The sequence below is a fragment of the Phyllobates terribilis genome, unplaced genomic scaffold, assembly GCF_046119375.1.
Source record: "Phyllobates terribilis strain yellow unplaced genomic scaffold, ASM4611937v1 Scaffold_1__5_contigs__length_1240528914, whole genome shotgun sequence".
Lineage (NCBI taxonomy): Eukaryota > Metazoa > Chordata > Amphibia > Anura > Dendrobatidae > Phyllobates > Phyllobates terribilis.
Window position 1 is genome coordinate 1148320539 of NW_027362761.1, and position 26578 is coordinate 1148347116.

Here is a 26578-nt window from a genome sequence, read left to right on the forward strand (position 1 = left end):
CCAGCTGGTCTTCAATAGAATGAATTCTATAACCGACAGTCAGCTGATGAGTCATGTGGCTATTTAAAGGAAGGTGGGAGTTGCTCCAACCAACATCAGCTGACCAGCCTCAAAAAGCTGCCAGCGAGAGACTAACATTAACCCTTGCTTGACCAAAGGAAAAAAAACTACATTTAAATTCCAGCATACCCAGAGCTGCCACGAATCCCCTAATGATTCGTGACACTGACACAAATTTTGTGCAAAGTCTCAATATTTACAGTGTTGCCTCTTATTTTAAACACATCTGCAATTCGCTTTGGTATGGTAGATATCAGCTTCTGGGGCAAATCCTGACTGATGACCCCCCCATTCTTGTCTAATTAGTGCTTGGAGTTTATCACAATTTCTGTGTTTCTGTTTGTCCATCCATTTTTTGAGGATTGACTATTGGTTCTCAATGGAATTGAGATCTGGTTAGTTTCCTGGTCATGGACCCAAAATATCAATGTTTTTGTCATCAAGCCACTTAGTTATCACTTTTGCCTAGTGACACTTTGAGGGTGGAGAAGAATGGCGTTCCACCCCTCTGACAACTCCTGACATTTAATGTATGAGAATGCATTTTACTGAACTGTATTTTATTGTTATCCTCCTGTGGCTGCAGTTCTTGTGTAGTTGGGTATCACAGGGTTAACTGTAGGGCTGACCCATAGTGGGGAGGAGGATTGGGAAGTTGTCCTTAGTTAAAAAACAGAGGAGGAAGAAGTAAGGACACCCACTGGTTAAGGTGATCTTCACCTTGGGTGTGTGTGGATGAAGACAGTAGAAAAGCAAAGGGAGAGAGAAGAAGCATCTAAGAAGAACTCCATTGGTGGCAGTGGAATACTCTAGCAGGCGAGTTGGTGAAGTGGACGTACAGTCAGGAACTTTGTTAGAGTCCCCAAGCATCTCTGGGGAATGAAAAAGTGTCAGCCAGGTCTTGGAAGCTGCGGGTCCGAGAGACAAGTCAGCAAGGCTAGGGGCACACTCAGTAAGGTGGCAGTCACAGGCGCATTATTACATGGTTCCCAAAAAGTGGACTGAAGGATAAAGGTCACTAGAAAAGCTTAGCTAAAGTGTTTCTATATGTAGGAAAGGTTGAAGGTCTCTAACTTGTTCCTCAATTCACCAACTGTGCCGCTGAAAATGTTTATTGAAGACATGTCACTGTATTGTAACCAAGAGAAAGAGATCTGCACCTCCTGCTATGTTTTGTGTGTTAGTCAAACTGTCAATAAAGAGGATTTTGCTTTTATGGAGTGGTGTTTTTTCCCGTTCATGGGGTCGTGGGGAATCGCAGCCTTGCAATGTGTGGCAGAACAGAAGAGCTGGCAGGTGTCCATTACAGTAACCTGTTCACACACAACCTGAAAACGAACCCAGTTTTTCTCTAGCGGGCCAGGGCACGGAAAAATAGTACCTCATCCATGGCTACCGTCCCGAGCCCTGTTACAACATGATGTTCCATCATACTGGAAAACTCATTGTTCATCACCAAATTACTACAGCATCGTTGTAAGAAGTTGCCCTTAGAGGATGTTTAGAACCCATTCTTTATTCATGACAGTGTTCTTAGGCAAAAAAGTGAAGGAGCCCAATCAATGGATGAAAAGCAACCTCACATGAATGGATTTAAGATACTTTAATGTTGGCAAGTCACTGGACTCATGGTAGTGCTTACCTTTTCTTCTCCGAACAATTATTTTCCCAGATGTTGCAAAGAGTCTGAAGGGGGCTTCATTAAAGAAAATAACTTTGCCCCAGTCTTCTGTAGTCCGTTCCCTGTTTTTCCATCAAAGTTATTGTCTCTGGTGATGCTCCTTTCAGACTGTTTAGGACATCTGAAAGAATGATTGCACAGAGAACAAAAAATTTGAGCGCTACCATGAGTCCTGCGTCATGCCAACAGTAAAGCATCCTGAGACCATTCATGTGTTGGGGCTTGTCATCCATGGAGTGGGTTCACGTACAGTTTTGCCTAAGAACACTGCCATGAGTAAAGAATTGTATCTAAACATCCTTCAAAAGCTAATTCTCTTCGTAATCGAGGAGCAATTTGGTGATGAACAATGTTTTTTCCAGCATAATGGAGACCATGTCACAAGGCAAAAGTGATAACTAAGTGGCTTGGTGAAAAAAACATTGACAGTGTGGGTATATGGCAAGAAACCTCACCAGATCTCAATCTCATTGAGAACTTGTGGTCAATCCTCAAAAAGTAGGAAGACAAACAAAAACACAGAAATTGTGATAAACTCCAAGCATTGATTAGGCAAGAATAGGTGGTCAGTCGTCAGGATTTGGCCCAGAAGCTGATATTCAGCTGCCAAGGGGAGGTTGGAAGTCTTGAAGAATAAGGTCCATACTGTAAATATTGAGTCTTTGCACAAACTTAATGAATTTGTCAAAAATCTAAAAACGTCTGAAATGCTGATAATTGTACTGCAATAACCATAGAAAGATCTTACTAAAAGATCTAAAAACACCAAAGCAGCAAACTTTGGTGAAAAACAAAGTTTGTGACAGTCTCAAAACTTTTGGCCATGACTGTACAGCTACTTGAAATAAGATATTGATTACTTATACTGTTAATCTACTTTTTCTGGTTTATTATATCTCCCATTTTGAACTACCTTGTTATTTATTTTTTATCTATACATGCATTGATATTTTTAAAATTCTTTTCAATAGAGTTCATAATTTTATATTATCTGCAAGGATCTTTTTGCCTCACTCATTGAGCCTGAGCTAATACTCAGGTTTTGGTCTACATTTCACTTTTGTATAAGGGCTATTGAATTTGCGGTACGTGTATTATGTTCACCTATAATTAGGGATGAGCGGACCTGAACTCAAAAGTTCGGGGTTCATAACAGACAATTAGTGTACAGTGATAAACGCCGAAAACGGACTTCTCCTGGAAGTCCATTGCAATGTTTGGAGTTTCAGGGGAAGTCCCTTGCAGAGAGAGAATATTTTCCAGCTCAAAATTCGGGTTCTCATTGTTTTCAATAGGGTTCAAGTTCGGGTACAGTTCTGGTACCTGAACCGAACGTTGGAATAAAATTCGAGCCGGGTACCAGAACCCAAACTTCCACGGGTCCTCTCATCCCTACCTATAACCCATTTGTTTTAGTGATCTTGAAGGATTTGGCCATTGTACAAGTGTGATCTCTGTATTGCAGTCCTGTAATTTGCAGACTCAAAGCCGATGAACCATTATGAGTCATGGTTGGTGAGGAATAAGGATTTTATTTGACCAAAGCTCTCAGCTTGTGTTTTCTGTAGACATTGTGCTTTTCCGATATACATAGCTGTGTGGACCACATCGATCCATTAGATAAATGGCATGCTTAACTTTACAAGTATATTATATAATTCCAACATGGGCAATTATGAAAGGATAAGAAGGTTTGTGTGAAATAATGATACAAATAATATATGACAAAATAATTAAAAAAACATTTCATATCTAAAAAAAAAAAAAGATTTTGTACAAAATAAAGATAGAAAATAATACAATAAATATAGAAAAGTTTCTCAAGAAATTGAAAGTCATTTATAAAGGAAGTAACATAGAAGTAATAGGTGGGGGGGGAGGGAATTAAAAAAAAAAAGGTAAAAATTTCCAGACAATTTTATCTATCAAAAATTGTAGACACACCATAGAAGTAAACAACATAATGGGCAGATGTGTAAGTAGGTGCAGGGGTTGTAGTTACACCAAGGCCCTGGAGACTAGGGGTGGACAAAAAGTTCCTTAGGCCCATATGAGAAAACAGGTCATATTAAAAACTGATGATATTTGGGGGGCCTTGTGTGAAATTTTGCACGAGGCTCAAATTACACCACTAAAAATGAGTCTACTAAGATGGAAAAAGAGGCCATGTTGCTCATATCAACCAATCAGAGTCCGCTTAAAAAAAGTAAAAATTAAGCATTTTTCTTTGTTTCCGATGGGCAACACGAGCAATTTTTCTCAACACCGGCTGAGACCCAGTGTGTTTCGTATTGTGAATAAAAATCCTCAAAGAGAACAAACACTGTAGAAAAACAATGTAACAATGCCAAAATCACAGTATCAGATCCTAACCTGTTTCATTACAGTAATAATAGTTCTAGGACCCATAGTGCAGGAGCGAAGGTCCTCGTGATTTCCACATATCCAGTTAAATACACACATATAAGATTATACATAAAAAGAGCCATACTAGGAAATGCGTGGCCCCGACATAAACTCTACATCACACGATACAGAACAGCGACATGTATTGTGTATATTGCACATTGTGGCATTTGTACAGTCCAGCATTTATTTATGGCACTGCTGTAAAATGAAGGGTACAAAGCAAATCTGGGTATAAGAATATATCCTGGGTTGGCTGTAGAGATGATCAGATTGCGGTGCTGTACATACAGATACTAAAAGCTATTACTGCTATTGAGAATTCATGGACAGACCCTTTAACGTAACCCTTTTTCATCATTCGGTCCAGACTCTGTCATTAGACTGTGCTGTGAGTAGATGTATGTTACGCCATATCTCAGAAACTAATGAGTTTTTTTCTTCTTTTAGAGAAGGACAGAATTGCAGAGAATGAATGGTGAAATCATCTTTGATCAAAAGGAATAAAAGTGGTATAGACAGAAAGCATTTACCCCTAAAGTATCCTATCTACTAAAATCCTATCCATTTCTTAAAAGGAAACTGTTCACAACCTTTACCCCCCTCCTCAACCACTTATTTGACTTTGAGAAGTGAGAAATCTGCACATTGGGACGGAACGATGCACTTACAGCTTCTCTGTCTCTACTGTATTGTCTAACTAGCAGCATCCTCCTTTGTCTGATTGACAGGTCAGAGACCAGTGTACCAGAGCATATGACCTATCTATCAGCCAGGGAAGAGTGCTGCTAGATAGAGATTACAGCGGAGATTGAGAAGCTGTAAGTGCATCTTCAGGCCCTTCCAGACTGAACTTCAAAATGTGATTTCTCGCTATTAGAGAAGCACTTTTGGCTTATCTTTTAAAGGGATAAATAGTAATATAAATGGTTGGATGATGGGGTTGGTTACAGATCCCCTTTAGAGTGCTCTGCCACCTAAAAATGTTGTCAACACTTCTTTCTTCCAAACACATGCACACTTGGTTTTGCAAATGTTATCTATGAGAAGACACCTCTAGTAGCTTATCTCAGAACAAAATTCAGGATGCCCGATACTTCTTTCCCGCAACACGATCAAGTGGGAAAAAATGGGATCGCCCTATACACATTAAAGAAATCACCAAGATCACTCCTGCTGGCGATTCAGTGACTTCTGCTGATTTCATGTTGACAGAGCAGTGGATTATTTTTTTCTCTGCTCTCTTTTCTGGGCGTGACTGCTGACATGCTGATTGACAGCCGGCTCCCTGCTTCCTATCTGTGGGGAGACAGCTGACAATGACTTTAGCAGTCACACCCAGTCGACAGAGCAGTCCGGAAGAAGAAGAGCTGTTCTGTTGACGTGAGCCTGAGCCAGATAGATCAGGCAAGTAGTTGCCTCTATTAGCAACTACCTGGCTATAATTTTTAAGACCATAGTAAAAAAAAACAGGGCAACCTCTTTAAAGGATGGACCATCTAAGGGGCAATTTTTTCTTTATTGAAATGCTGTAATCTTGGCAAAAAAAAACATTTTTATAATTGGGTTGTAAAGTCTCTATGGACATAGCAATACGAGTTTCCAGTCAATCTACCAGTGAGTGTGTTCTGGCTGCAGAGTCGAGAACTATTACGTCTCTTCTGGACAATCATCTGAACTGATTTATAATCATTTGAAAGTTCATCTTTAAAGAGAACCTGACAGTAAACACATGCTGCCCAATCCTAAGGCAGCATAGATGTATGTTTTACCCTGGCATGTACGTTTTACTCAGAATACATACCGCATTTTTCGGATTATAAGACGCACTTTTTTCCCCCAAAATTTTGGAGGGAAATGAGGGGTGCATTTTATAGTCCGAATGCAGGCCGAGATCTCAATCTGCGCTCACACCTCCTCCACTAGCCTACGGCTTCAGGAAAATGGCCACCGGGAAAACAATGATGTACTCCGCTCTGCTCACCACCGACACTGGGCCTGCCCGATACGATACTTTATAAAGCTGGGAGGGGAATATGTGCCTCGGATGACTAGTCCAAGGCTGGTTCCCGGCAGCTTCTCCCAGCTAAGCTCCCTTTGATGGACACTTTCCTTAAGTGTGTTTATAGGAAGAAACCTTTAAGTGTAGGGGGCTGGAAAAAGCCGCCCGACACCTGCTTCAGACTAGTCAACCAAGACACATAGTCCCGAGTGGGTTTTTCAAAGTATGTACTGTATTCTCTGAAAGAATGCATTGTTTCAGAGAAAAACATACATGGCAGAGTAATACATACACAGCTGAGATAACACAGTCAGTGTCTGATTTATGCTGCCCGAGGTTTGGAAAGGATGAATCCACTGTAAGATTCCCTTTAATTTGGTCATAAATCAGCGTAGAAAATAATTCAGAAGAAGATGGATAAATTAGAATTACAATCACTAATTTCTGAACAAGCTCACTAACAGATTCACCGGTAGCTCATTCTGCAGTCTGCTATGTACATCGATACACATAGGCTGTAGAAGCTAAAAAGTACATTTTTTATGAAACCCTATTGAAAAAGTGATTTTTAGAAATCATTACAAATTTTGGTAGATTGGTATATTTTGGTAGAAAAGATATCCCTGTAGTAGTCCTAGCTCTCTCCATTAATTTGAGTCTTACAACCCAATATAAAGCTGCGTTAGCAGTGACACTTATAGGTTCCAATATTCACACTTCTGTTGGGATAAAGTTGCAGTCGTTTTCAGCTATTAACAGCTTTTGAGTTAATTTGGAAGCTTTTATGCTCCTAGTTTGGTGAATGTTTAGTACATTTTTGCTCAAGGGCTGAATAAAAGTTATAGGTGCTGCCGGCAGACAATAAAAGGCAGTCTCACGCATCAATATGTTTCTACTATTTGATCTCTTGACACTAAAAAATGCTAATCCTATTAATTTGTACATTTCTTGGAACCTCCTGTAATGTCAGCATCTAATGTTGCTAATCCTCAGCAATGATTGTACTAGACCTTGTAAACCTTGCTCTAAGTAAAGTCCCTGTATTTTGTTAATCTTTTAAAGCAGCTTGTTTCATGGGATGAATGTAGAAACATAAAAAAAGGTTCTTCATATACTAATTTTTAATTCAGGAGTGGATAGGAAAAATAGATAGAGCGCGCGTTGGGCATTCGACCTGCCGCTCCATTTTGTAACAAGGATAAAGTGCCCTGTCGGGTATAAATATTTCCCATTCTGCCGATCCCAGAGCCTCGATTAGTAAATTATCACCTTTAACCAAACAACTCATTTAACTCATCCAAGTCAGGCTGGTTGCTATGTATACACGGCCTAAAAACTGTAGTCTTCATATTGGGCACGTCTCTGGTAATTATCATGTATGTTGCTGCAATGATAGCGTTCGATGAGATATCCAAGACTTACAATTTTTTATTCCAAATACGGTGCAATATCTGCCCCTAAGCTGTGTCTGGTATTACAACTCATCCTCATTCAAGTGAAAAATGCATTACCAGACCAGTCTGTGGACACATACGGAGCTGTTTTTAGACAAAAAAAGAAAAAGTAAATCCATTTTTTAATCCTGGGAAACTCCTAGAATAAAAGTAGAAGACTTTCAACCGATACCAGCAATGGAATCAATCTGGAAGTAATGTCTTAACCTCATGAAGATGACATGAAACATCATCGTCAGGGGCGTAATGATCGCAGCCGCAGAGGTCGTGACTGGGCACATGCAGGTGAGGGTCCTGTCGACGCCATCGCAAACTTTAACTGGATGTGTGTCCTCGAACGCACATTCAGCTGAAGAGTATTACGGTGCAGGGTTCTGTGAGCTGCAATATACGCTTCTGGCCAATCATAAGTCAGCTGCTGACGTCGACGTGCATGTGAATGGGGGCACACGGCTGTGACATGCGCTCCCGTCGCTTGCACGCTGAAGTCAGCTGCCACCTTCAGAAGAGGACGCCGCGTGGTGGGGGAGCGGAGGGGAAGTGAATAGAATCAGTTTCTTTTCTATGCATTAAAGAAAAGCAGCAGAATGGGGGACATATACCAGGATAAGGGACATATATACCAGGATGGGGGATATATACCAGGATAAGGGACATATATACGAGGATGGAGGATGGAGGATATATATACCAGGATGGGGCCAGCATAAGGGACATATATACCAGGATGAAGCCCAGGATAAGGGACAGATGTACCAGGATGGGCGACCTATACAAAACCAGGATGGGAACATATATATCAGGATGGGAAACATATATACTAAGATGGGACCAGAATGGGGAAGATATATACTAGGATGGACCCACGATGGAGAACCTATATACCAGGATGGGGAACATATATAACATGATGGGGAACATATACAACATGATGGGGACTAGGATAGGGAACATATATACCAGGATGGAGGCCATATATACCAGGATGGGAAACATATACAGTATATCAGGATGGGGCCAGGATGCGGGACATATATACTAGGATGGGCCCAGGATGGGGGACATTACTACATAATGGGGGAGGGTGGGCAACTCGAATGTCCTTATAAGATTTAGAATGCTACAAGGGCATACATCTGACTAACTTGCGGGGGCAGATGGGGCAGTGGGGGGGGTTTTGGTCCAAATTTTGCACTGGGGCCCATCGGACTTTTGTTACGCCACTGATCATCATTCATTCGATTCACTCCTTGTCCTAATTATTAAACTGACGGATTGGTGTCCTGCTTACAAGTAGTCAACTTTACATTTCACGAAGGAATCAATGTCACATATGACTCTACACGAGACAGACTAATAAAGCAGACTTCTTCACAACATCCATCTGATAAACACACAGTGAACATCGCAAGTCGTTATTCTTCATTTTCAGTGTTGGTCGTGATAAATAGTCCAAAGTAAAAAAAAAAATAAGTTTCAAGTTTCATTCCAGGACATCTTAAAGTTTGTTCTTTTTCACCGGTTGGTCTTTGCAATGAATCTTATAAAAGTAAAATTAGTGCCATGTGTAACGTCCGACTGACAGGCTGTGCTTCAACAACTTCACATTTCTGAGAAGCCGATGTCCATGTTTCCAGGTGAAGGCATGCAAAAAAGGGTCCGCCATTGTGTATCCGCTCCACTAGCTGCTGCAGCCCCTCGTGCAGCCGTGTACTAGGATGTTGTTATTTGTGGTGTGTTCATCTTGGGCTTTTATGTGCGGCTCACTGTGTGCTTTGCTCTCTGTGCTTGCAGCTTGTCCACCTTGTTCCGGTTGATGTTTCAGTCTTAAAAAAAAAAAAAAAAAAAAATAGAAAAAGTTTAAGAAAATAAAAATTGTTCTACAATATAACATGTGAAATGGGTAATATGGTATGAGAAAATAAAGCTTGTATAATTATATATTGAACGTTATGCAGCTTTGTGCATCAATTCGACTATGTCCACCAGTTTTTGGCCACGTTGGAGGTATACTGTTCCCTCAAAGGACACCTCCAAAGTTTTCACAGGCCCGGTGTACTTAATGCATGACAAAAGAGGGAGAGCAGTATGCCATGGTATGCCTATAATACTCCTCTGATATAGCCAAAATGCTACATGCCGTAGCCATGTTGGTTGTGGCATTACCTCCTTTCTATAAAATAGGTGAAGAACCTATGCATGAGGACAGCCACTGGTGCCCCCACCCATCCTAAGAGTGGGGGTCCTCTACCGCTGTGGATTAGAGCGATATTGTGCACTCGAGGCCATCACTCACACAGGCAATAAAAGGAGTGGTAGGCATGCATCGGAAATACTGATTCGTTCATATATGAGGCATGGGATGCCATCACATTTTTGAGATTGGTGGGGGTCACCCCGGTCAGGATTCCACCAACCATGCCTTTATCGGTGTTATCCCCTTTCAACAAATCCTTGTCCCCAAGCATAGTTTATTATAAAAAAACAAACGGCACTTTACCCACCATCCCCGGCTCCACCAGTGAGTCTCTGCCTCTGCTCCTCATATCTCATAGTGGCTACAGCATTGACATCACGTTGGCAGCACGGCAGACAATCACTGAGCTCTGCCCGTGTAGATGAACTGCCGTGCTCAGAGGCGCTCAGCTCACTGATTGGCTGCTGCGCTGTCCATGTAATATCAGCGCTGCGGCCAATATGAGATACTGAGAGCGGCGGAGGGGGTATGACATCATCGTTGTGGCATGACACACCTGTGACCTCATGCCAGGCTGGCTTATCAAAAGAAGAGCTGAAGATGGCGAAATGTAGGAGGTGGTTCTACAGGCTCACGTCCAGCGGCCACACATTACAGATATGGCCGATAGACAGGAACCTGCGAATCGATTCACACCAACTCAATTATTTCCTATATTGCTTTTATTTTTCTTCATAATACAGGGAAGGGGAGAAGGTGAGCTCTGACCATCCCCTATTGTGAATGGTGGATACAGTGTTATCTACTGTGTACAGAGGTGTTACACATCAATGTAATGCGCTCTGTGATAATAAGGAGACTATTGGAAAGTATTATGTACATAAAAGGAAATGGGAGTCTACTATTTGACAATAAGTCATTTTCTGATGATACATTCTCTTAACTTAACTTTTTAACCCCTTCACGACTTTGATGTACTTGTACGTCAAAAGTCGGGTGTCTGCATTTGATGCGGGCTCGCAAGCTGAGCCCACAACTTTCCCCGCACTTGACGGCCGATTTAATCAGCCATCATGTGCCTCTAACATTCACGAGTGGAGTTAAGTGTTAACCTGTTAAATCCCATAGTCAATCTGTTGATGCACTGCTATGTATAGCATAAGCGATTGGATGATTGCAGCTTCAAGTCCCCTAAGGGAGACTATTAAATGCAGTAAAAAGTGAAAAAAAAGTTTTTAAAAATATGAAAAAAAAAACAACCCACAAAAGTTCTGCCCCATAAAAAATAAAAATACACATATTTGGTATTTCTGCATTCAAAAAAGTCCAATCTAACAAAATATAAAATAAATTAATCCGATCGGTAAACGGCGTAACGAAAAAAAAATCTAAACACAAGAATTACTTTTTTGCCTGCCACAACATTGCAATAAAATGCAATAAGAGGCGATAAAAACATTGTATCCACCCCAAAATGGCATCGGTAAAATGTCTGCTCCAGGTAGCATAAAATAAGTCTTCATCCAGCCCTGTATCCGGAAAAATGAAAGCGTTACAGGTCTCAGAAAATGGCAAAACATTTTCTGATTTTTTTTTCACCACTTAAATAAAAAACAAACAAAACTATAGATGTTTGGTATCTGCGTACTTGTGCTGACCTACAGAATTATATTGCCAGGTCCGTTTTACCATATAGTTAACATGTACATGTCCTGTATACATTCATGTACAAGTCTCCAACTTTAAATTACAGAATGTATGTATAGCAACTTGAAAAAAAAAAAAAAAAAGACACAATCACTATTGATGGTAATTTTCTTCTAATTCCATTTTGACTGACAAGTATTAAGCAGTGTAGATGTGCAGGGTCTTCATTGCAAGGTCATTTATTCCATTGGTGAGCTAGCTGTTGGATTATCTTAACCTCATAAAGGAAAAATAAAGCTCTTGGAGTGAAACAATGTTCATTTTGCAAACAGGATAGTGCAATGACAAAATAAGCCACTTAGCAATGTAGCCCTCTCCAGGGATGCCTTAAGACTAGTCGTGCCTATGATCAGTGCCCAGGGGCTGGCTGGAAAATTTTGACCACGGGGTCAAGGAGACAGCAGTGGTCCATGAGCAACGGTCCAGCCTTATTGTATTTACCTCTAGCTGGTAAGGGAGTAAAGGCTACAAGGCTTTAAAAATATAAAGCCGATGAAATGATGGGTTAGTTGTGGTCAAATGCTGACCATAACTCTAGTCTGGTAGAGTTACCATAACTCTAGTCTAGTCGACACATGACCATAACTATGCAAATTACACACTTGTGATTACTACGCTGGGAATACAGAGGAATCGTGACAGTGGGTGCGTCGCAGACTGACGATCGCTCAATCGTGATAGAGAAATTTGTCTAGAGCTCGGAAAACAGTGTTGGAAAAAAAAAAAGTGTGGCTTGGAAATTGCATGTTTTCCTCATAGAATTGATTCAGATATACTCCCCTCCACTGTAAAATCAATAAATCAATCCACCTAAAGAAGCCTCACATTAAGGCCACATTCAGTATTCGGTCAGTATTTTACATCACTATTTCTAAGCCAAAACCAGGAGTGGAACAATCAGAGGAAAAGTATAATAGAAACACGTCACCACTTCTGTATTTATCACCCACTCCTGGTTTTGGCTTATAAATACTGATGTAGAATACTGACCAAATACTGAACGTGTGAACGTGGCCTAACTTTTTTTCTCTAAACCTGTGTAAATATTAGTATAGTGTCAGTATGTTATATACTCAGCGATCGCCATCTTTTGCAGTATCTAGTGCCACTCCGGTCATTTTCTGAATCACCTGACAGCTATTCAGACTCTCTGGGTGACACTACGCTCTGGAAGTGACTTTTACAATGTAAATCTATGAGGCTCTATAAGTTTACATGGCCACATTCACACATCAGTATTTGGTCAGCATTTTACATCAGTATGTGTAAGACAAATGAATAAGATGCTGCTTTTGTCTGTACATAGTGATTCAAGTATATTGTGCCAAGTACTACTCATATAAGAGGGTGGTGGCCCACCGGAGGATTCTCCTGTTCTCCTGTGAGCCAGTCCAAGCCTGCTAAGGAGAACCGCCAGCACAGCTCATCTTCTCCCAGCGTGTCTCCTGTCGGGCCCACATGCTTAATTGAATCACCTCTTTGGCGGAAAGGTGTCAATGGAGGGAGCGGCCATGTCTGCTGAGTGGTGATAAGGCCGGGCCAACACACAAACACATTTAAATATGTAGTGCTGGCCAAGCTGATGCAGCAACAGGCAGTCTAGCGCCCCTGTACAATTGCTGGGGGAGCGTCCCGGGGGGATGGGGCATATGCACCTCTGCCCCCCGGCCCAGCCCGCCCCTGCTCCCAATCGTAAAATATATTGGTACATAAATGTCCTCCATATTCTGCTTTATGAACTTATGTAATACAAATAATAGACTATCACCCTCAGTATGCACTTCCTAATCCGTCATGCCGATAAGCAAATTGCTAAGTAATTGCTTTTTTTATGCACGTCAAACAAATTTTGGTTCACATTCATTTCTCCCGTTCACGCTGGGGCGAGAGACACATAATAAATATATTTGCCAGCATGTAATTTAATTGGAGTATTTTTTTTAATATCGGGATGAACAAACAATGGCATCAGAATTGTATCCCATAATACATACTATACAGAACAATGGTCAGCGCTGCTACGTACATTATCAGATACTGGCTGTGCTCAGTTATACACTGTGTTCCAAATTATTATGCAAATAATATTTTCTCAGATTTTTCCAAATTACCTATATGAATTGCAGTCATTGTAATTTTCCAGTCAAATAACTATTAGAGTACAATTGAAAGGTTTTTGTACAAACTGCCTATGATAACAGTATATTTTTTAAAAAATAAAAAACTCAAAATGCATGTTCCAAATTATTATGCACAGCAGAGTTTTCAACCTTTTCATTTTAATAAAGAACAAAAAAATGGTCATTTTTGAAATTATAAGCATTAGCAGGTTATTACAAACTGAAATCAAACAGTTTTCAACTCAAAACTTTATTCTAGGTGATGTTACATTTGCACATAGGACCCCTTGTTCGAAAGGAGCTTCTGAACTCTCTCGTCCATTGAATTTGTCAGGTTTTGGATGGTTTCTGCTTCAATTGTTTTGCATGAGGACAGAATACCCTCCCAGAGCTGTTGCTTAGATGTGAACTGCCTCCCGCCATCATAGACACTCCTTTTGATGATGCTCCAGAGGTTCTCAATGGGGTTGAGGTCAGGGGAGCATGGGTGCCACACCATAAGTTTGCCCCCTTTTATGCCCATAGCAGCCAGAGATGCAGATGTGTTATGTGCAGCATGAGACGGGGCATTATCATGCATGAAATGATCTCGATGGTCCAGATGGATGGAGTGGAGGATGGCTGGTTGATGGACACCCCATGCAAACACGGCTATGGCGCTAACAAGAAGGAGGTGGAGTAATGTTTTGGGCTGTAATCATGGGGAGAGAGATTGTCGGCCCTTTTAGGATCCCTGAAGGGGTAAAGATGAACTCCATAATGTATGTTGAGTTTCTCAAACAGCACTTCCTTCCATGGTTCAACAAGAAGAACCGTGCATTCCGCAGCAAGATCATTTTCATGCATGATAATGCCCCGTCTCATGCTGCACATAACACATCTGCATCTCTGGCTGATATGGGCATAAAAGGGGACAAACTTATGGTGTGGCCCCCATGCTCCCCTGACCTCAACCCCATTGAGAACCTCTGGAGCATCATCAAAAGGAGTGTCTATGATGGCGGGAGGCAGTTCACATCTAAGCAACAGCTCTGGGAGGGTATTCTGTCCTCATGCAAAACAATTGAAGCAGAAACCATCCAAAACCTGACACATTCAATGGACGAGAGAGTTCAGAAGCTCCTTTCGAAGAAGCGGTCCTATGTGCAAATGTAACATCACCTAGAATAAAGTTTTGAGTTGAAAACTGTTTGATTTCAGTTTGTAATAACCTGCTAATGCTTATAATTTCAAAAATGACCATTTTTTTGTTCTTTATTAAAATGAAAAGGTTGAAAACTCTGCTGTGCATAATAATTTGGAACATGCATTTTGAGTGCAGTTTGAGTTTTTTATTTTTTTAAAAAATATACTGTTATCATAGGCAGTTTGTACAAAAACCTTTCAATTGTACTCTAATAGTTATTTGACTGGAAAATTACAATGACTGCAATTCATATAGGTAATTTGGGAAAATCTGAGAAAATATTATTTGCATAATAATTTGGAACACAGTGTATGAAAAGTCAGCACTGCTCTCTCAAAGCCTTCACACTGTGGTAACATTAACCATTCAGCCATCAACTAAGACTAGGCGCACAATTGTACTTGATGTACAGTATGTGTAGGAAGTATAGACAGCAAAACATACACAAGTGTGTGCCATCCGTCAACAGCGCCTGTCTGAGTTGTAACGCATTCGTCCATTTACATCTATACATTTTTTTTAAATCATTTGTTTTTTTTAAATAGTTTCTCAACTATTTAATTTATACATTTCAATACGTCTAACATTGAAAATATTGGAGAAAAAAACTCAAACTTTTTTTTGGACCATAAAAATGTCCTCTACTTTTTTGTGCATCCAATAGAATGCAATAAACGGGAAAAATGTCGTCAAAAGAACTTTTTTTTTCACAACATTTTCCCATTTTACTCTTCGGATTCGTCTGAGTACAGTGCTTTGCAACCTAAGCGTATTCGTCCAGCACTACACACTGCAAATATGCCAACCTATCCTACTGGATGTCAGCGGTGCTCAGCAATCACAAAATAGTCTCTGTAATCAACTTAAATAGGAAAAAATACCTGCAGCACTCACCAATAAACACATCTTTAAAAAGGTACAGTTTACAGAGTAAAAAAAACTAAATAATACAATGTAGAAAAATATCTTGATGCTTGTTTGGGCGGCCAACCCATCAGGCCCTGAGACCCCTCAAGGACTACAAGAAACGGCTATAAGCTACGTGCTGTCTGTTCGTGTACCTGACCAAATGTTGGCATTTTTGGCATTTTCACACCAGTTTCGCCCAGTTCAGCCAAAATGGATGGAGCTGGAACAGGATAGGGGCCAGACAGGGTGAAATGGGGATGAGACATCACAGATCATCTAATTCTTGCCAAGTTGTGGGGTACCTTAAGGCTGAAATCTTACTCTTGTCTCTGACTGGAGAAGATTTTTAGTGCGGTACACAAGGAGGGGCACAATACTTTTCAGGCTTTCCTGATGCTTTTAGTGGCAAGTGCTTCTTAACGAATCTGATTCCAACACATCCTCTCAAATAAGGGGGGGGCAAATATTTATATTGGTGATTGGCGCAACTATTTTTTCCATTTGAGTTGATTAGATAAAATTTAGTGCTGTGGGCAGGGGCGTAAGTTGAGTGGACCCACTCTCTTTAATGCTCACTAATTCCCTGTCTGCCCATACAATTTGATTCTGCTGCTTTAGTAGTGCAAACATATTCTGCAGTGCTGTGCAAAAATTGTCATCAATCCAAGCTGTCTATACCTGAAGGCTGGGAAGGTCATCCCAAGCCTTTTCTTTAAGGACAACATGCTTAGAGGATAAAATGTGGACAGATTGACTTTACTTAGCATCATCTAAATGTCCAACTGCTCTCTTTTTGTAGTAATCATGATTGTAGTAGTCGTCACTCCCTTAGGAGGTGGTTTAATAAGTTTTAGAAGTGTGAATGAAACAGTCATGGAGTTTCCGCCATGATTTTCATTGATACGGTGAGATTTGGGATTTATCTTTTGCTACTGATGGCCCCAATAATATATAGTTCAATTTAATTCAACGTCAAATAAATGATGAAAGCAGCACTCCAAAGAAAAATCAAAAAGAAAATGGTTTTATTATGTCCAGATCATGTGAGACAAAAGCAGTAACATTTCACCTCTTCTATAGAGCTATTTTAAAGAAATCCCAATATACTTAAACTAGCTATTGAACCCGTTCTACGCCCGGGTGGCGAGCATTTTTATTGGTATATGGTCTCCCATGCTGGTATGTGCTGCCCCCCTCCTGGTATTTGTGCTGCCCCCATCCTGTCCCTACCATCCTATCCTGGTATGCATGGCACCCATCACCCCCAATCCTGGTATGCATGGCACCCCTGAACCCCAATCCTGGTATGCATGGCACCCCTCATCCCCAATCCTGGTATGTGTGGTACCTCATCCCTCATCCCTATCCTGGTATGTATGGTATCCCTCATCCTGGTATGCATGGGCAGCTCACCCACATCCTGGTATGCATGGCACCCCTCATCCCCATCCTGGTATGCATGGCCCCTTATCCGAATCCTGGTATGCATGGCACTCCTCATACCTATCCTGGTATGCATGGCCCCTCATCCGAATCCTGGTATGCATGGCACCCCTCATTCCCAATCCCGGTATTCATGGCACCCCTCATCCCCAATCCCAGTATGTATGGCACCCTTCATCCCCAATCCTGGTATGCATGGCACCCCTCATCCCCAATCCTGGTATGCATGGCACCCCTCATCCCCAATCCCGGTATGCATGGCTCCCTCATCCCCAATCCCGGTATGCATGGCACCCCTCATGCCCAATCCTGATATGTATGGCACCCCTCATCCCCAATCTCGGTATGTATGGCACCCCTCATCCACAATCCCGGTATGCATGGCACCCCTCATCCCCAATCCTGGTATGCATGGCACCCCTCATCCCCAATCCCGGTATGTATGGCACCCCTCATCCCCAATCATGGTATGTATGGCACCCCTCATCCCCAATCCCGGTATTCATGGCACCCCTCATCCCTATCCTGTCATACATGGTACCCTCATCCCTATCCTGGTATGTATAGTACCCCTCATCCTGGTATGCATGGTACCCCGCATTCCTATCCTGGTATGTATGGTACCCCTCATCCCTATTCTGGTATGCATGGCACCCCTCACATCCCTATTCTGGTATGCATGGCACCCCTCACCCCCCAATCTTGGTATGCATGGTCCCCTCACCCCCCAATCCTGGTATGCATGGTCCCCTCACCCCCAATCCTGGTATGTATGGTCCTCTCACCCCCCAATCCTGGTATGCATGATCCCCTCACCCCCCAATCCTGGTATGCATGGTCCCCTCACCCCCCAATCCTGGTATGCATGGTCCCCTCACCTCCCAATAATGGTATGTGTGGTACCCCTCATCCTGGTATGCATGGTCCCCTCACCTCCCAATCCTGGTATGTGTGGTACCCCTCACCCCCCCCAATCCTGGTATGCATGGTCCCCTCACCCCGCAATCCTGGTATGCATGGTCCCCTCACCCCCCAATCCTGGTATGCATGGTCCCCTCACCCCCCAATCCTGGTATGCATGGTCCCCTTACCCCCAAATCCTGGTATGTGTGGTACCCCTCACCCCCAATCCTGGTATGCATGGTCCCCTCACCCCCAATCCTTGAATGTGTGGTACTTCTCACCCCCCAATCCTGGTATGTATGGTACCCCTCATCCCCTCAATCCTGGTATGTGTGGCCCCCTCATCCCTTTCACACTGTGCACACATACAAAAAAATAAACAGTTATACTCACCTTTCTTCTCTGTGCTCCAGCGCTGCTGCGTCCTGTTCTGCCGGGGGAGGAGTGCGGTGTCGGAGCACCGCGCTGTCCGGCGCCATTTTGCTGAAGACACACTGCAAATGTGTCTTCAGTAAAATGGCACCGGATAGCGCTATGCGCATGCGCCGATCAGACGCCTCACTCCTGCCCCAGTCTCCGGCGAAGAGAATCACCGCGGCAACGGAATTCTCCTGCACTCACCGCTTCAGCGTGAGAATTTTCCCACGCTGTCAGTGACGTGCATGAGGTGAGCCGAGTTCATTGGACATGAACTCGGCTCATCTGGATGTCGTCACAGAGAGACGCTGAGCAGCGCAAGCAAGCCTGCGCTTCTCAGTGTCTGCGGGATGAGAGGCTGGATGGCAGCGTTCTGCTGCGGTCCAGCCTGTCATCTCGATGTAGCAGAGCTGAAGCTGTCGTGGGAACCATGGAAAGGTAAGGATGAGGTTGCTTTATTATTTTTCTTTTATTGCAGGAGATCGTTGGCTTCAGCTGGAATGGGCGTGACGGTAAGTATGGTTTAATTTAGAACAATAAAGGATTGTGTCTTTATTTCAATTAAAGGACTTTATTCTGGGTGTTTGTGTTTTTTTTAACTTTGACTATGGGGTTAGTAATGGGGGTGTCTTATAGACGCCTCTCCATTACTAACCTGGGCTTGATGTCAGCTGGCATTATAAGCTGACATCAACCCCAACCCTATTACCCCCTGCCACCGCACCAGGGCAGCGTGGAAGAGCGAGGCTAAGTGCCAGAATTGGCGCATCCTATGAATGCGCCATTTCTGGGGCGGCTGACGGCTGGTGTTTCTAGCCTGGGAGGGGGCCAATATTCATGGCTCCCTTCCTGGGCTATTAATATCAGCCCCCAGCTGTCTGCCTAGCCTTTGCTAGCTATTAAATTAGGGGGGACCCCACGTCATTTTTTTTGGGGGGTCCCCCATTTTAATAGCTAGTAAAGGCTATGTATTCAGCTGGGGGCTGATATTAGTAGCCTGGGAAGCTCCGTGGGTATTACCCCCTTCCCAGGCTTCAAACATCTGCCCCAGCCGTCTGCTTAACCTCCGCTAGAGCCTAAAATTAAGGGGAACCCCACGCCAATTTTTTTAATAATAAATCCTTTATTTTAATACTAAATGACAAGTACAGTAACCAACACTATCACTGTACTTCATATATATGTGACTGACATGTTTCTATCTATCTAATCTATGTGTGAAGCTCTATTCTGTCTGTTATAAATTGTCGGGTACAGATGCTGAATTGCCGGCCGGCTTTTTTAAAGAGACGGTGCATGAAAACACTATTATTTTTTTAAATAAATCCTTTACACTAAATGACAAGTACAGTAAGCAACACTATCACTGTACTTATTATATATGTGACTGACATGTTTCTATCTATCTAATCTATGTGTGAAGCTCTATTCTTTCGGTTCTAAAATGTCGGGTACAGGTGTATGCCGCTGCTGAACTGCCGGCTTTTCATGTTTCACTGTTGGCACTGTTCCCATCGATTTGGGCAATCACTGTAATGCCACAACCACCATGGCTGTGGCATTACAGTGAGTGGCAGACAATCCCTGCATGATTGGTGCTCTAAATAGCGCCAGACATGCAGGACAAGCTTTTGGTGCACGAACAGTTATCGAACATAACCTCGAACAGCCGAATTTTTTGCAAATCGTTCGGGTTCGTCGAACAACTCGAACACCGCCCAAAACAGCTCGAATTTGAGATTGGCGAACAGTTCTAATCGAACACCGCTCATCTCTAGTATAGACATCCTTTCTCATCCTTTCAGGTTAATGCATTAAGAAATGGTAATGTCATCTAGTTGATCACAAAGGTAAATCTTACAGCAATGGGATTAATGTTCAGAGCCTGTTCAAGTAACTCATAATCACTTCCATAGCACAAGATGAAAATGTCATCAATGAAATGGCCCACAGAAGAACCTGCTCATTGCAAAAGAATTATTCATCCCCAAACACTAGGTGTCTTTCCCAACAATCCAATAGCAAATTAGTTTACATGGGGGTATAAGGGATCCCATAGCGGTACCCCTGATCTGGTGATAAAAGCATTCATTAAGCAGGAAATAATTTTTTGCAGCAAAAAAGTAATTTCAGCCGAAAACCAAAAAAATGTGTGACCATTGAGCAGAAAGAAATAATTTCACTGCATAGCGCAATAGCCAATCTTCCGTGACTAACACAGATCAAGAAGCATATTCTGAATTTCTCTCAGGCACAAATTAAAGTGAATTACTAGTGAACTATCCTAGATGTAAATGGATAAAGAATGATGGATTTTAAGTCACTTGATTCCTTCATAACATTAATTCCCTAAGGATCTATTACAATAAGGAGATGTTCCTAGACACACTTAGGCTGAGTGCCCACGTAGCGTTTTTCAAGCGTTTATGCTGCGGAATTTCCGCACCATAAACGCTTGTGAAACGCTAGGTAATCCGCACCCCATGGTCCCCAAGGGGATTCCGCATGTTCTATGCACATGCTGCGGATTTTTCCGCAGCGTTTATGCTGCGTACAAAAATCCGCAGCATGTCATTTAATTTTGCAGAAGCGCAGCGGAACTCCCGCCATTGACTTGCATTGAGACGCATAGAAACCGCGACTGTACATTTTTACAAGCGGCTTCTATGCGTCTCTATGTGCGGATGGTACCCAGTTCTGGAGGAGAGGAGACTCTCATCCAGACCTGGGTACCATTGTACCTGTAAAAAAAGAATAAAATAACAAATAAAGTTATATTCACCTGTCCGGCGGCTTCTCTCTGAATGCCGGCATCGCTTGAGGACCTGCGGTGACGTCACAGTCATGTGACCGCAGGCCCTTCACCGCTCTGTCTCGCGATATGCCGGCATCCAGGAACCAGACAGGAACGAGCGCTGCTGCACACACCGGGGCCTCGGGGGTGAGTATAGCTTTATTTGTTTTCATTTTTATGGTTCACACTATATAAATCCATGCCGTTTGCATGGATTTATACAGTGTGACCTAGTTGTCAAGCACTTTCCAAGTGATGCTATCGCCTGGAAAGCGCTTGTCAATCTGCATGCGGAAACGCATGTGAATCCGCATGTGGATCCGCATGTATTCTGCAGGAAAAACGCATGCACAATCTGCATGCGTTTTTTCTGCCAGGGAGATGGAGAAATGCTGCAGAAATTTTCTGCTTCATTTCTGCATCGTGGGCACATAGCCTTAGACCTTTGTCATGAAGAATATCTTTGTAACTTTATTTTTGCAGGAATTACATGAGGCAATAACAATGGATTTCCTTCTGGTGAATATTCTATATTTGGAAACACGCCATGCCCCACTGACTGTAGAAGCCGAAAGCTTGTTTGCATGGAGCTAGAACAAATGATGTTCTGACAATGAGAGCCAAGGAGTCTCTAAATTAATTCTTCATTTCCAGTGCATAGTCAGCTGTGTAATTATGTCCTGCAGAAAATGAATGTACATATTCCATCATGCAAACACCAGTAACCCCACACGATATTATAGACAATTGTAGAAGCAAGATGGCTCTTCGGGCAAATCATCCTACATCTCCAGTATATATGATGCGTTCACAATATATAGTACTAAAAAAGCACAAAGAGAAGATACAGCATTACAAAATGTTGGCCTAATCCCTAATGCATCTTTTTTTAGCCCTATGTGAGGAAATACTGGAAGTAAAAACCCATGAGAATCTAACTAAATATTACTTTTTCTATGATTGAACCAATTAGTTATTCATATCATAAGCTAGGGGAAAAAGAAAAGAAGATGGTGCCCCATTGTGTTAAGAATTCAAGACCAAAGTGTAACTTAAGTCCTCTATTATGGTTGTGCAATTCATTAACAACACAAGAAAGAGAATGAAGAAGTTGCAATCGGTGTAAACTGGAGTTGGTGTGACTCAATTCTTAGGGCTCAGTCAATTGGCCACATTTTTAATTGGTGGCTGCTGGATGGGAGCCCTGAGAACCATTTCCTACATTCTCGGCATCGACGGATCTTCTTTTGATGTGGTTTAATATAACTTCATCACAACGCAAAAATGACACAATGCTAGGCTGGCTAATCAAAAGAAGATCTGCAGATGCCAGGAGGTAGGAGGGGTTTCTCAGGGGTCCGATCCAGTGGTCCCACATTACTGATGTGACCAATGGACTGGGTCCTTCACATTGATTTGCACCAACTCTACTGCTAGCTTCTGCACTTATTTGGTCCAAACCTACAGTATACAGTGCTGGCCAAAAGTATTGGCACCCCTGCAATTCTGTCAGATAACACTCAGTTTCTTCCTGATAATGATTGCAATCACAAATTCTTTGGTCTTATTATCTTCATTTAATTTGCTTGCAAGGAAAAAACACAAAAGAGAATGAAGCAAAAATCAAATCATTGATTATTTCACACAAAACTCCAAAAATGGGCCAGACAAAAGTATTGGCACCCTCAGCCTAATACTTGGTTGCACAACCTTTAGCCAAAATAACTGCGAACAACCGCTTCTGGTTACCATCAATGAGTTTCTTACAATGCTCTGCTGGAATTGTAGACCATTCTTCTTTGGCAAAGTGCTCCAGGTCCCTGATATTTGAAGGGTGCCTTCTCCAAACTGCCATTTTGAGATCTCTCCACAGGTGTTCTATGGGATTCAGGTCTGGACTCATTGCTGGCCACCTTAGAAGTCTCCAGTGCTTTCTCTCAAACCATTTTATAGTGCTTTTGGAAGTGTGTTTTGGGTCATTGTCCTGCTGGAAGACCCATGACCTCTGAGGGAGACCCAGCTTTCTGACATTGGGCCCTACATTATGCTGCAAAATTTGTTGGTAGTCTTCAGATTTCATAATGCCATGCACACGGTCAAGCAGTCCAGTGCCAGAGGCAGCAAAGCAACCCCAAAACATCAGGGAACGTCCGCCATGTTTGACTGTAGGGACCGTGTTCTTTTCTTTGAATGCCTCTTTTTTTTTTCCTGTACACTCTATGCTGATGCTTTTTCCCAAAAAGCTCTACTTTTGTCTCATCTAACCAGAGAACATTCTTGCAAAACGTTTTAGGCTTTCTCAGGTAAGTTTTGCAAACTCCAGCCTGGCTTTTTTATGTCTCGGGGTAAGAAGTGGGGTCTTCCTGGGTATCTTACCATACAGTCCTTTTTCATTCAGACGCCGACAGATAGTACGGGTTGACACTGTTGTACCATCGGACTGCAGGGCAGCTTGAACTTGTTAGTCGAGGTTCTTTATCCACCAACCGCACAATCTTGCGTTGAAATCTCTCGTCAATTTTTCTTTTCCGTCCACATCTAGGGAGGTTAGCCACAGTGCCATGGGCTTGAAACTTCTTGATGACACTGCGCACGGAAGACACAGGAACATTCAGGTCTTTGGAGATGGACTTGTAGCTTTGAGATTGCTCATGCTTCCTCACAATTTGGTTTCTCAAGTCCTCAGACAGTTCTTTGGTCTTCTTTCTTTTCTCCATGCTCAATGTGGTACACACAAGGACACAGGACAGAGGTTGAGTCAACTTTAATCCATGTTAACTGGCTGCAAGTGTGAATTAGTTATTGCCAACACCTGTTAGGTGCCACAGGAAAGCTACAGGTGCTGTTAATTACACGAATTAGAGAAGCATCACATGATTTTTCAAACAGTGCCAATACTTTTGTCCACCCCCTTTTTTAGGTTTGGTGTGGAATTATATCCAATTTGGCTTTAGGACAATTCTTTTTGTGTTTTTTTCATTGAAGACAAATTAAATGAAGATAATAATACCAAAGAATTTGTGATTGCAATCATTTTCAGGAAGAAACTGAGTATTATCTGACAGAATTGCAGGGGTGCCAATACTTTTGGCCACCACTGTATAAAGAAAAACAAAAGAGGGTATCTGTGCCAGGACAACATAAATCATACCAGTAATTAAAAGTCTTTATTAAACAAAGTTCATGAATATAACAATGTACAAAAAGAAACGGCGATACAAACATTAATTAAAATTAATGGATGAGCAATGGGAAGCCCATTTGTAGAAGAATAGTCTATAGATCACAAGTATATATAAAAAGTATAAATACGCCTAAATCAGTATTCGTTGACATATAAATGTATATCTATTAGTGATGAGCGAGCACTAAAATGCTCGGGTACTCGTTGCTCGGGTCGAGCAAACTGGAATCAATGGGAACAGTGCTTAAATGACATGGGAACAGCATGGGGAAGACCCCTGGAAGCATTTCTGACTCCCAGGTCACTGCTGTCAACAACGTTATCAGAGTATTACGCCACTTTTACGGACTCACAATAAAACATACAAAAATGAAACCAAAATGGATTTTCCTGGGACAAATGTTAAGGAACATCCTTTCCAGGGTAATGACTTGTATATAAGGTAAAATAAATAACCAAAAACCAAAATACTCCTCCACACCTTGGGCTATGTTCACACGTAGCGTTTTTGATGCGTTTTTGCACTTTGGCATTGCTTTCAACGAGACAAATGCATTCACTGGGAAATGTCATTTTAACATTTTACAACCTTATCTGGCCATGTGGTGTGTGAGATATCATCAGACACATCGTGTTTCATTTATGAAGGAGGGATTGTGAAAGTCACGAACACTATTTTTACAGCCTTACTATTCTTAAAAGGGCAGCAGTTGGCTATGCTTTGTTGTTCCCATAAGTATTCAGAGCAAAGGGTCTGAATACTTATGACCATGTGATATTTCAGTTTTTCTTTTTTAATAAAATTGCAAAAATTTCTACATTTCTGTTTTTTTTTTTCAGTCAAGATGGGGTGCAGAGTGTACTTTAATGAGAAAAAAAAATGAACCTTTTAGAATTTACAAAATGGCTGCAATGAAACAAAGAGTGAACAATTTAAAGGGGTCTGAATACTTTCCGTACCTACTGTAGAGCTGGGCCACAGTAACGACATGTTCCCATTAGAAAGGAGAGGGTCTGCTATACAGTTATAGGGTATCCAGTGAGTCCAACGGGTGCCAAAATTTAGGAAAAACCCCACTAACAATTTAAAGACACATAGAGATGGGCCACAGTAAAGACATGTTCCTATTAGAAAGGAGAGGGTCTGCTATACAGTTATAGGGTAAGCAGTGAGTCCAAGGGCTGCCAAAATTTAGGAAAAACACCACTAACAATTTAAACACACATAGAGCTGGGCCACAGTAATGACATGTTCCCATTAGAAAGGAGAGGGTCTGCTATACAGTTATAGGGTATGCAGTGAGTCCATCGGCTGCCAAAAGTTAGGAAAAACCCTTTTAACAATATAAAGACACATAGAGCAGGGCAACAGTAACGAGTACGACATGTTCCCATTAAAAAGGAGTGGGTCTCCCATACTGTTTGCCTATGCAGTGAATGCAATGGCTGCCAAAAATCTGGAAGAACTCCAATGCCCCTTGCAAGAGACGTAGAGGCCGGAGGGCCTCCTGAAAAAAACAATGTTCCCATTATTAGGAAGTGTGTCTCCCATACTGTTTGCCTATGCAGTGAATGCAACGGCTGCCAAAAATTTGGAGGAACTCCAATGCCCCTTGCAAGAGACGTAGAGGACGGAGAGCCTCCTGAAAAAAACAATGTTCCCATTATTAGGAAGTGGGTCTCCCATACTGTTTGCCTATGCAGTGAATGCAATGGCTGGCAAAAATGAAAGAACTCCAATGTCCCTTGCAAGAGACGTAGATATGGTGATATGGTAGATATGGTGGTGATATAGAGGAGGATGTGGAGGATGAGGATGAGGATGAGGAGAAGGAGGAGGACAAGAGCAAATAGACAAAATCAGGAAGTGTATACCCATGTGTGGGTGTGAAGACAGAGGTGCATGGGAATAGAATCAGACGTCCCAAAAAAAGACACTGCATTTGAGTTTGTTACGCTGCTATCATTCGGTGGTGTTGAGAAGTCTGGCCCAATCCAGCCCATGTTCAATTTTATAAGAGTCAGCCTGTTAGCATTTTCAGTTGATAGGCGGATGCGCCTATTGGTTACAATTCCACCGGCAGCACTAAAAACCCGCTCTGACTAAACGCTAGC

At 42.1% G+C, this 26578-nt stretch overlaps 1 protein-coding gene across 4 annotated transcripts in view; it reads right to left on the reverse strand.

The window, feature by feature from the left end:
* Positions 1 to 3263: 3263 nt before the first annotated feature.
* Positions 3264 to 26578, reverse strand: part of STK32B (serine/threonine kinase 32B) — a 481347-nt gene continuing 458032 nt past the window's right edge. For 3 of the 4 annotated variants that reach the window (XM_073648355.1, XM_073648366.1, XM_073648376.1), the window contains exon 12: positions 3265 to 9429. In XM_073648355.1, the coding sequence (XP_073504456.1) occupies positions 9285 to 9429 (145 nt within the window). In that variant the 3' untranslated portion in view covers positions 3265 to 9284. Of the gene's footprint in view, positions 9430 to 26578 lie in introns of all 4 variants that reach the window. The other variant, XM_073648385.1, reaches the window with a different exon arrangement.